The 12,556-nt window shown below is 40.8% G+C and overlaps 1 protein-coding gene across 2 annotated transcripts; it reads left to right on the top strand.

Moving 5' to 3' along the window:
* The first annotated feature begins 7,402 nt into the window (after positions 1-7,402).
* Positions 7,403-12,449, top strand: mogat3a (monoacylglycerol O-acyltransferase 3a). 2 transcript variants are annotated; one of them, XR_008695559.1, is made up of 10 exons: positions 7,403-7,745; positions 8,287-8,465; positions 8,577-8,637; positions 8,751-8,894; positions 9,515-9,645; positions 10,760-10,803; positions 10,880-10,970; positions 11,282-11,390; positions 11,631-12,042; positions 12,123-12,449. XR_008695559.1 is itself a non-coding variant. In XM_029160482.3 (9 exons), the coding sequence occupies exons 1-9, from the start codon at positions 7,652-7,654 to the stop codon at positions 11,783-11,785; spliced, it is 1,008 nt and encodes a 335-aa protein (XP_029016315.1). In that variant the 5' UTR covers positions 7,403-7,651; the 3' UTR covers positions 11,786-12,449. The 2 variants fall into 2 exon arrangements, 1 of the variants encoding a protein (XP_029016315.1); XM_029160482.3 differs by having other exon boundaries at positions 11,631-12,449.
* Positions 12,450-12,556: the final 107 nt, after the last annotated feature.

Genomic DNA, 12,556 nt, shown 5'->3' with positions numbered 1-12,556 from the left:
TAAGGAGAGAGCCACCCTCATTGTCCTCCTGAAGATGAACAAGAGGATCCAGTTAATCAATTAGACCACAGAGATGGAAGACTCTTAGAAGGTTTATTAAAAGGTGTCTGCACCAAAGTGCTAATGTGTTATGTTGTGGTATGTATCAGACCTCTGTGGATCTAGCAGCACTGTCCAATTCTGTCACAACAGAAGTGGTCTCGTCATCTTCATCCTACAGTGGTAATATGCAAGTATACTTTATCTGGCAATAAAACAAAAACTACAGCTACCTGGCAACCAATCACTTACATGTCATATGTCACATACTGTGTTGTTCCTGGAAGGAGAGGTGGTGGTGTCCACTACTTGTCTGACAAGCCTCTGCCTTCTTTCTATTAGCTACTTTACAGAAAGAATATGTTAAAAATGTTTAATACATAGATCCTGTAATTGTGTAATCAAATCTTACCCTTTTGTAGGGTGTTTTTGTGTTTCATTTTGACTGGGGACAGAGTTCTTCTTGCTCCAGATTTTTTAATTACACCTTATTAAGCAAGTATATTACTATTCAGTATTATCCAATCTTGTGAAATCAATAGCACAAACGATGTGGAAGTTATGTTTAATTTTCCATTGCAATAAAAGATGAGAGGGTAACGTAACTGTAATTAAATGAACTCACACATTTACTCTGTCGGTTATTTTTTGCCAAGCCAACTCTCTTTCCTTCGCTGATGCAGCTCTGTTGCTTTTTCTAAAGATAATCGGCTCGAATTTCTCATGTGCCAGCATTAAGAGCTCCAACTCCGCCTCTGTGAAATATGCTGTCCTTTTATTGTCACTTTGATTCTCCATGGTGACTTGTGAATTCAGCCATCCATTGACAATGTCTTTATATCTACACCGTACACGCGCGTTAACTCTGGGTTAAAGACAGGAGGTAGATTAACCTAACTCTTGGTCTTGGCAGATGGTTAATCAACCCTGCTTTCTGGAACACACCCCAGGTGGAGAAGAAGGAAAACAGAATGAACAAAGTGATCAAACAAAACCCACATATAGTAGTATTTCATCAGTCTTATTCTTCACATGTGCTCCTGGACTTTATTTTCCCCATCATGTGATGTCATCACTTTCACACATCATGTGCTTTAAATCAGCCTAAAAACAAACAACTACTGATACATCTAATTTAACTAATTTTGACTAATTAGCATCTGTACTGTAAAACATAGAAAATCACTGAACATGGACGGATGCACAATAATATACATAATAACATAATTAGTTTCACACTATTTTTGGCCAAAATATTCAGTCTCCAGGGCGACGGCGCACCAGTGAAAACAAGGAGTGGCTATTTATTGTTGCCTGTTGTTACCGTGGTTACGCCTGACAAGGCGAGTGAAGCCCCACCCTCTCTACCTGGAGCGTCTAACCTGTTAGTGTATTAACAGTTTCTAGCAACTCAGCGACATGTCAGCTGCTGCAAACTCTTCTATTCTGACATGTGTGTTTTGTGCAGATGTTATTAATCTCCGTAAAACAGCTCCATCAACCAGTTTAGTACCAGTAAACCCACTAAAAGTACTGCTGAGGACTCATACTGAAGGTGTGTGCTCACAGCTATGAGTTAGTAACAGTAAGTGCCGAAATAACACATCACAAAACCACAAAGACAACTTACTAATGTAATTGTTTGTGTAATGTTTGTGTTTAATGTTCATTTTGGTTTTATTACAACATCAAAGAGCTGAATACCAAAGAAATTTTTAATCCAGGATACCACAACCTATAAGCAGTATTGTACTTTAAGCAAAAGTACTTGTTATCTCTGGTTGGACCAAGAAACAGAGAGAAGAAGTGGAGTTAGTGAAGGAAAGATGAGGAAGCAACAGATTGACAGCAGAACCCCTTGACCCAGTGTCAGAAAACCTGTTGCTTCTTCTGACTTCATCAATAATGATAAACTTTAGGAAAGGGTGATGCAGATTAAAACACATCCGACTAGACATACAGGAATTTATAGTTTCATTTATTAGCACCTCAAATATCATTGATCTGAAGTCAAAGGAATCACAGTAACACACGTTTGAACAAAGATTCACAGTATAATAAAATCAGAATAAGAACACTAATGTCCAAAGCTGCTTCAGTTAAAAAAAAATTGAATGTCCTCTTCAAGCATTCAAGTACATTATGGAACACATAAGGTTCAGTATGGGTGGGTTTGACACAGATGTAAACAAACTATATTTTAAGGTTAACCTTTATTTAATGTGTTTATGAGACCCTGTCTTTTATATAATAAACTGTTTAAGATTAATCAAATAATACTTTGACTTTGCCATGAACACCTGATGTGAGCTCCTTTACTTTTACACAAAAGACTTTTATTTTCTAAGTTTAGGATTTCCGCTGGTTTTAGTTGACAGGTTCTGAATCAGGGTGAACTCTGAACCAGACTATTGTAGCCAATCTGCTGGTATAGGTCAAGCAGCAGACTGAGACCACTAGCCATCATATTTACATCAATAAAAAAGTAAAACCACCAAAACATCTGAAGATACAGTAATGTTCTAGCACATTGTTCTGTTTCCTGTAGATGAGGAGTTGTTCTCATATCTCACCGAACAACCTGCTGGAGCTGGGCAGGGGTTCATCCCAATGCCATGAACACTGAGAGATGCTCTTCAATAGAAGATTTATTTCAGTCAGATTAAATCGAGACCTATGAAGCATAAGGAAAATAACAAGGTAAATAGTGAGGCTACCAACATAAATTGTTGGGATCTGCGACGTGGCTAGGAGAATTTTAAGGAAGAACTAGTTTATTACCTCACGGTTTTTAAAATGAGGGAACCGGCAGGACAACAAGGTGAGAAACAAACTGACCAGGATAACCAGGACCAGAGAACTAACGCTGCAGAGACAAAAACACCAAATTCAATCAACTTCTCCACAGAAAACATGTTTTACCAACTGCTGAGTGACTTAGTATCACCCAAACTACAAAGACAGGAAGTAAAACCATCCATCTGCTCAAATGGGAGCTCAGGGTATTATTTTATGTATATAAACATACTCAGTAAACATACTGAAGAATAAGTAGAACACTGGAGACTCAGATGCCACTGAACACAGTAAATGGCACTCGTCTTTTAAAATGTTCATAGCTCTGATTTCTATCCTGTAGGTAAGATGGTTGGCTTATCTGGAAGATGTGAACTGTGGGACATCGTTAGTCTAACTAGACACAAATGTTCTGATCTTGAGATGAATAATTGTAAACAACAACTGAAACCCGATGCTAACATGTTGAGCGTGAAAAGAGACAGTTCTCGAGAAAAGCTGAGGCAGGATTTTAAAGGGTTTCTGTGATGAATCATGATTCACCCAGAGTAACAGAAACATAGTGAAACCACTCTTAGCTGTTGTCATCATTCAATTACATAATCTACGGATCAGCAGGTAATTCATAAATCATATTAAGTTATTGGTTCTTACATTACAAAAGGAATGATCCACTGGTAAGGAGCAAAGTCTTTTGGAAAAACAGAAGAACAAAGAATGAATGAGACCAGATGAAAAGGACAGAAGCAGCATAAATGCATAAATTCAGACTGGAACGTTGACTCTAATCTGAGATTGTGGTTGAAATGTTAGTGAACTGAGTTTACTTGTTGCTTTATTTGTTGCTTCAGTCGTGATCACGGTTGGTGGGAGGCTTGTTGTGGTTTTGGGTCCACAAACAGAGTCTGCTTTCCTAGAGCATGCAATCAGAGTTTCCTGGTCCAATGCTGGAGGAAGACCAGAGATTACTTCATCAAACATGTACAGCTGCTGTAAACTGTATACCAAGCAGAGTTTAGGACTTATACGCCCCCAGATGTTTCCTGGTAAACAGTAAAGAACAGTTCACTGGCCAACACTTAAGATCACGAGACTGCTGATATTATATGCTGTGGAGAATCAGAAAGAGCTGTTGGTGGTAAACATCTGACAATGTGATGTGGATGTTGGATTCCTGCAGGACTATGACTCACAGTGACTGTGTGTAAAAGACAAACCATTCAATTCGACATTCTTGCTTTATTAGTAAAGGCCCCTGTCTGTGGTGCGTTTACCTGCACAGCTTGTGCACTCAGCACATCGGATTCCACCTTTGGCCTTAGGGGTTATGGTGCAGTTTTCCTTTAGGAAGTAACCTGTTATCATAAACACAAGCATCCATCTGAATCTGAAGCTGTCATCTACATGTCTCTGACTCATCTGACACTGATTTGTTATTTACCTTTAGGACATGAAGGACATCTTTCGGGATGTAACAGAACTTTCGTGGTGACGGGTTGAAGGTTCATCTTCAGCACCAGAAACGCAATGATGAACTGAAAGAGACAAACTGGTTTAGGTAAAGGAGTCTCGTTGTGGGTATAGCAGCTACTGAAACTGTTTATCAACAGGGACCATCTCTCATAATGTCCCTTTTAAACCCCAGTTTCCTGCTGACATAACTGATGACCAGCGTTACTGAAGTGTTGGAGTTGAACCTGCAGCTTTAAACACAGGAATACACTTCATGTTTCTGCCAAACTGTCTCCTAGCAACAAGCAGCAGTAACCCATCATCATATACCTAGAGAAGCTTGACCCCTTCACACCCACCTGTCTGCAGCCTCAGTCCGTGGGACACATGCTGCTTTCGGGCGCATTTCACCTCTCACAAACTCACAAATCTCTCAGGTTAATGAAAAGTTTACAGATCTCATGAGACCTGGTTCAGACTGGAAACCATTAAAGCCTGAAACAAGTCTGAGTTTCTGTTCCCAGCTTAACTGAGCCTTGAATGCATGAATATAATCAAAAGGAAAGAAACAAAACCAACAGGAGCACATTTAAATCTAACAAACATTTTAAAACTATTTTTAAAAAAGACAAAACGCTAAACAGTCTTTGATCAGTGTATAACTAAAGTATAATTAGTTTATAACCAGAACACAACGTATACAGCGTATCATACAGCATATGACTTACTTGCGGTTTGTTCATTGTGTCCTCGATCGAGCTCATTTGAGGGAATCACTAAGACTTTTATGAGCAGGAACACTGCTGCTGGAGCCCTGGTGGAGCCCTGGTGGAGCCGCCTCTTTGGAACAGGGCCAGGTGACACATGGTTTCTTCGGAACTGACGTCTGTAAACTGAGTGTGTCTGTATACAAACAGTGAGCAGCTCTGCTCTGGACCTGAAAGTGTTGGTTAAAGCTGTAAAATGACTGTCGTCAAGTTCTGTGCACAGGTCAGCCACAGGCGTGTCCTGCTGTTACATCACCTGTCTCACCTTTGGCCCCTCTGTCACTTTGATCTGATTAGAGCTGGTGAAACATAAAACTCTCACTCATTCTCCTGGACAGCAACATCAAGCAGCAACAAAACACAGTTTGGATGGTTGATCAAGTTAGTCACACATTGAATCATGATGACAAGTTAGTAGAGTAATAAACAGATGAAGAAAAAGATGAGCTCAGCGAACAAAATAAGTCAAAGAGCAGTCTGAGTCTAAAGTAACTTAAGGTCTAAATGACCTAAACCTAAACTACAATCCCTAAGAACCATGGCATCCTGTGACCCACTAAGGCAGGGGTCACCTGCAACCCATGTACAATTAACCTGGCTGTAGCTCTCAGGTTCAAAAGGGTTGGTGATCGCTGCAATTTGGAATGACTAGCAGTTACGCTACTAGGCTCCTCACCAGTTAGAAGGCTCTAATCTTCACCTACAGAGCAGCAGTAGCTGGTGGAAGGCTTACTACATACTTGGTACAGGCCAGCAGGACCCACACTGCAGTTTTTGTATATGCTGACAGTCGCAGAGTCCATAAAACAGTGTGAATCTCTGCCACTGGGTGTGACTAGAGCAGTGAATATGAGCCAAACTCTTCATTACCTAAACTCATCCATCCACATCTGAAAATAACTCAGGTGCAAGTTGAGACCAGCACTGACACATTACAGCTTGTCTCATTACAGTAGAATACTGTCCATATTGCCTAATTTTACACAAGTGTAAAATACTGCAGAGGGTGTGATTGCTCAAAAAAATGGTTCTGGATTTACTTGTTACTAAAAACCTAGTATGACAATAAATACCATAATACACAGTACTTCAGTAACTGTAGTATTAGTGATGACCTGTCCTACACAGAACACAATTACTGCGTGTACAGCTGTGATACATGTAAGTATACCTGCTCAACTATTACATCACCAAAAAACGTGTTAATAGAGTCTAACTCAACAATGGCAATAATGCATGTAGTGGTATTCATCAAACCACATAAATATGAGCAGCTGTCTGCATGAAACGTCTTCTTATCCTTGCTTGACAAACATGCAACAAAATAAACCAGTAGTTTAGTAGAATAGGTCAAGTTCAGGCATATCACAGATCCTGGAGATTAACACTACTTTGGCGCAACACAACAACCTCCAGGACTTACTCAGTAGAGACACAGTGACATCTGCTGGTGGGTTAGTCTAACAGTTGACTTCTACAGGCCACTTAATGCTACTGCAGTAGCTGTACTCTATGTTTGCTCTGACAGGCTGCTTATGAACATCAGGGAGGTTGGTTGGTCAGTGAAGCTGAAACAAAGTAGAAGGAATGAATCCAATGTCACTAAATAAAGCTGGCTTGACCTGTTCTTCTAAGCCAGGGGTGAGAAACGAGGACCAGAGTTACTCACCCTTTACTGACCTCATCCTGGTTTCCCCACCAGGATGAGGTCCAGCCTGCTTTTATTTAACAAACCACATGTATCAATCACTGAGCTACTGATTAAATGGTCTAACCAGCCACATGTCGCTCCCACAGAGCAGCAGCTCATTGTGGAGAAAGAGGGGAAGCATGATAACAGTAATTCATTCGGAAACACCACCATCTTACATGTCAGAATGTATATGATGGTGGATCAAAGGGACACAACAGACCATAGGGTAGGCCACATCCCTGTGGCCACATCACCCACCTGACGAGGATCTGACGGAGGATTTATTTGAGACGTCAGTCCAACACCAGTGACGTCAGGGAAGCTGGAACATCATGACTTTTCTAATGTGGCGGATACAAGCTTCATTCTTTCTTATCTTTGGCCTCAGCCTGTGTATTAACATAAAGATTAAGCTGAATGAATCACACAAAAGTCAATATTTCAATTCATTCAGGACTAGTGACAAAGTAATTTCAGAGCAACAAACACACTGAATATATGATTTGAGTGGCGCTCAGGTCATTAACGGGGCCTCTTAAGCAGCAGAAAACGACATTACAATCATCTTATTTCTAGAAAAACTACACTGAACGCGCCTCGCTTCTATGCGCGCGCCTGACACGTTGCTACATTCTGAGCTCTGACTGGCTGAGAGAAACACGCCCACATGGGTTTGGTTCGCATGCGCAGTAGAAGAGGTGGTGTAGCGTGTCGATTAAGTTTGTAAGTTGAGTCAAGTTTAGTTTAGTTCTTAAAATTCAATTTTAATTTGTTAACCACAGGACAAAAGTTGCGTTTTCAGTTTGATGACCGCACAAAGACACACAGACAGACAGACAAACAGATAGACGAACACCGGGAGGTCGTCGCGCGCCAAGGCGGACCGGGTAGCGCCACTGCCAGCATGAGGATCGAATTCGCCCCGCTCAACATCCCGCTGCGGAGGAGACTGCAAACAGGCGCCGTCCTGCAGTGGGTCTTCTCCTTCCTGGCTCTGGGTAACACACTACTCTACTTCACCGTGTACAAGTACTTCAATCAAATATAAGATTAACTTTATTGATCCCACAGTGGAGAAACTCGTTGCTTTCAGTAGCAGTAAAAGCAAGAAATCATAGATTTATAGAATAAAAGACAAAATACAAAGGAATACGGATCAATATCTTTTGTCTGTATATGTACAGTTGCGCTGCTGTGTGTGTTTACACACTAGTGATGTATTGTCTGATCTTTGAGGGGAGGAAAGACGGTAACTGCTCAGAGTCTCCAGTTTGATGCAGGTAGGATGACGGATGGTTTGTTAAATGACAAAAGTATCAGTAAATGTTAAGTTTAAATGCATTATATGGTGTGTGGTACAATTTACATTAGTAAGTCTAGTAAAAACTATTTTACTAGCATTTGTGTTGATTAACTGCAATTATGCTGAGCCGGTCATGGATTGTGATAGGAGGCACTTTATGTTAATCTCCCTGTTTGTTTGTCTCGCTCTATTAACTTTTCTTTGTTTCTCTTTGTCCATCTACCTGTCTGTCTCAGCCCAGGTGTGTCTGGCTGCCTTTGTCCTCCTTGCTCTTTCTGAATGGTGGATCCTGCCTTTGGTCTATGCTGGTTGGCTGTGGTTGGACTGGGATACCCCAACCAACGGGGGTCGGAGGTCACAGTGGATCAGAACCTGGACGGTGTGGGACTACTTCAGAGATTACTTCCCTATAACGGTGAGAGCAGGCCTGTAGGTCTGATCAGCATCACCGCCAATATTAACCCAATCATCCATTAATTTTTATTTACATACACTGATCACTGACTATTATTACCTGTATCTGTAGCTTGTTAAAACTGTCGACTTGGACCCTAAGAAAAACTACATCTTTGGATTTCATCCTCATGGTGAGACACACACCTGTCTGGCCACCTTTCCCTACCTGTCTCTCCTCAGGTGTGTTGATCTGTCTGTCTCTCAGGTGTTTTGACCTGTCTCTCCCTACCTGTCTATCTCTCAGGTGTGCTGGTAGCAGGGGCTTTTGGGAACTTCTGTACAGAAGCGACTGGTTTTGCTCGTCTATTTCCTGGACTGACTCCTCACCTGTTGATGCTGCCATTCTGGTTCAGAGTGCCGGTGTTCAGAGACTACATCATGTGCGGAGGTATGGTGTGTCTGTCTGTCAGAGTTATATCATCAGAATCAATTTTGAAACAAATTTGGTTTCTAAGCTGTTTATCTGACGGCTTCCACTCGGTCCAGATATCATTCAAATCACACTTCCTGGAAAGGAAACAGTCCTCTGACACAAACAACATCTTACTGACCCAACACGTCATTATTCACTACACATGCCATGCCATACCATACTTATATTTCTATAACATCAGTTTCCAATTGTTATATATCACAACAAGTGTATTCCAAGAATTTATTTGAGTTTCTCAGTCAGCTCTGAGCAAACACTGTGTCACAGGTCAGTGCAGGAGGAGGCAGAATGGTGCTCTCTGATTGGCTGTATGTCGACATCACAGGGTCACATGGTTCACTGGACCCAGAGCTGCAGCAATCAATCCATTTCATCATAGCCTACTGACATAAGGGTGATACATAAATATACATGTTGCACATAAATGTTGGACAGGATTTTAATGGAGAATTCTACTGCAGATTGTGTAAATGGAGTGAGAGTCAGCGTGGCTCTAATGCTGTAGTTCTAGATTTTTCCTATTTGGTTTCTGTTTCTTTGTCTGTTGAAAGAAAACCATCCTATGTGTCTCTCAGGTTTGGTTTCCAGCAGTAAGTCCAGCCTGTCGTACCTGGTCAGTCGTCCCGAAGGAGGAAACGTCGCTGTCATTGCAGTGGGCGGGGCTCCAGAGGCTCTGGATGCTCGACCGGGCGCTTTAAAACTACAGGTGCGTTCAGGATAACACAGGTCAAACAGCAGGTACCTGATCTGCTCCAGAAATAAGATTCAGGCTCCAAATCACTTCTCTGTGTCCAAAGTGCCAGCATTTGAATCTCGAACGTGTTGCATCAGTTACAGATGATGTAAAGTGAAGTTTGTCACTTTCCAGTCGACATTGTGAAACTGCAGTGAAGTAACTTTTTGAACTGTGACATTGTGTCCACAGGTTATCATGTACTACAGAGACTGCAGTAACATAATGTATTACTTTACATGTGCACCTAAACAGATTATAAATAGATTATATAAATAAATTATATCATCAAAAACCTAATAGGTCAAAGTGAAACTTATACAGATTAGTTACACACAGAGATAGATATTATGTAACTATGTATTTGATTATATGTCTCATAGCTAACAAAACGTTCAGAGTTAATTCATGTTGTCAATATCAGCTAATTACAAGGTTTCCTGAGCCTTTAAGGGTCTCAGTGTGCTTTAGTAGGAGACACAATCCTGCTGATGACCGCTGATGTGACATTCTGTGGCAGATGATGAGAGTTAGCAAATCACTGCTGTTTCCTGTATCCAAACATATTAATACAAAGTTGACTGAAGGGAACAAGTGTAGCAGAAAAAGGAGCACAGGTGCTGAGGCTGACGGATGATTAAAGTTTTATCATTTGGAGTGGATTCACAAGACCAGTGATGCTGGAGTCAGTGAGGAGATGGACGACACCTGACTTAAACCCTATAAGGAATCTATAGCGTAAGAGGAAGATGAGAGACACCTGAGATAGTCACTTTCAGAATTTAGCTGTAAACCATTTCTTTCCATTACAGATTCTAGTTGAGACAGACCGCTCATCAATCAGACTATCAGCAAGTTTACAACTACAGTTGATTTCGATGCAGTGAGTGTGTTGACAATGTTTATGTATCATATGATAAATATTTTTTTCAATTTTGATAATGTCAGGGTTTGACTGAAAAATCTCAAGTGGATTGATGACATTCGCTGGCCATCAAACCAGTGTGGCCTGAAAATGAACTGAATTAGTTTGTTTTTATTTATTAATCATACCTAATAAATGAAAACTATATCTTTGTTCTTCCAGGTGCTAAACAGAAAAGGATTCATCAAACTGGCTCTGAAACACGGGTGGGTGGTGGTGTGGGCTCTGATGGGAGGTGCTGCTATGAACAGAACAAACTGAGGTGTTGCTGTGTTGCTGCAGAGCTCAGCTGGTTCCAGTCTTTTCCTTTGGAGAGAACGAGTTGTTTGACCAGATGGAGAATCCTACAGGCTCTCCTCTAAGAAGGCTGCAGGTCAGACCTCCCTTAAACTGACTTACCTGAAGTTACTTAGTTTATTATAGACCATAATATAACACATAGGTAGTAACCAGCTAGAAACAGCTGGAGCCATGTGGTTACAATTAACAGTCTAAGAACCACAGTAAAATACTGACAACCATAAAAAAACACCAGGTTAAACCATGTTTACCTTTTCCCCATCCACCCTGTAGCTGTCATGTAAATCATGTCATAATTCCATAGGAACCATCCAAAAACCAGCTGCTGGGATGCTCAAATACTGTAGTATTACTGGATGTCAGTGTGTTGTCCTGTGTCCACAGAATTGGCTGCAGAACATCATGGGAGTATCGCTGCCGCTGTTTCACGCCAGGGGAGTTTTTCAGTACAGCTTCGGACTAATTCCCTACAGGAAGCCGATAAAAACTGTTGGTATGACTGCATCATTTACACAACCTTCATTTAAAATGAGTTTATCTACAGGAGCATTGGTTCTGCACCAGTCATGAGCTAATGTGGTTCTACTATTAACTCAGACTCAGAGTGCAGGGTAGAGGCTCCATTAGCTTCACTCAGTTAGACAGAGGTTAGCATATATTACCACAGGTTAGTATGAGCTAGCATCAAACCCACTGGTTTGGCTCTCTCTTATCCTCTCATGTCCTCTATCAGTGGGGAACCCGATCCCAGTTGTACAGACCCCCAGCCCCAGCAGTGAGGACATCCAGAGTCTTCACCAGCTCTACTTGCAGAGTCTGACTCAGCTTTTCGAGCAGCACAAACAAAGCTACGGCCTCAAACAGGACCAGCACCTCACATTCATTTGACCTCACTCAAGTCACCTGATTTCAGCATCTTGTGTTTGTCAGGTGAAGGGAACCAGCTGATGTTTACCTGTCAGACTGTCGTTAGCAGCATGCTAATGCTATGCAATTGATTTGATTGTGAATGCTAACAGGATACATTTAATAAAGTTATATTACAATACAGAAGTTATGTTGAATTAACTTCAATTCAGTTTTATTTATATAATGCTAATTCATCTAGTAGAGGACCCGAGCTTGGATGAGACCACTCGCGAAGGGTGAGAAGGGAAATTTTTTATATATTGATATTAAATAGTAATATAATAGTGATTCAATTTACATTTGATAAATTTTTAAGACCAACAGTGGAAGAAATATTTCCTAAAGGAAGAAACAACAACAAGCAGTAATTGAACACATCTGGTTGGACCAGTAACTGACAACTGGAGGCATGCAGCTGTCAGTGATGATTCCTGCAGATGGGGACAGAGAGAGAAGAACAACAACTACAGGAGAAAAAGACAAAGTTATTTACATATAGAACAATGATGTCAGGTTACTGGATATAATAGAAAATAGAGGGGTTCAGTGTATGATGGACGTCTCCCCAGCATCTATAGTCTATAGTTTAATTAAGATTGTTTAAAGTGATTGAAGCAGATTAAAGATCTGTTTACTAAAGGTTCTTTTCTGTCTTGGTTTTCCTTTCTGCTAAGTTATATTACAAATTTAATGTAAAGGTGCTGGTCATATCATCAGTGATTTATTTCACTAATTCTATTCAATTCTATT

This window comes from Betta splendens, chromosome 9 (assembly GCF_900634795.4).
Source record: "Betta splendens chromosome 9, fBetSpl5.4, whole genome shotgun sequence".
In the NCBI taxonomy this organism is placed as follows: Eukaryota; Metazoa; Chordata; class Actinopteri; order Anabantiformes; family Osphronemidae; genus Betta; species Betta splendens.
This window is presented reverse-complemented; position numbering and strand designations above follow the sequence as displayed.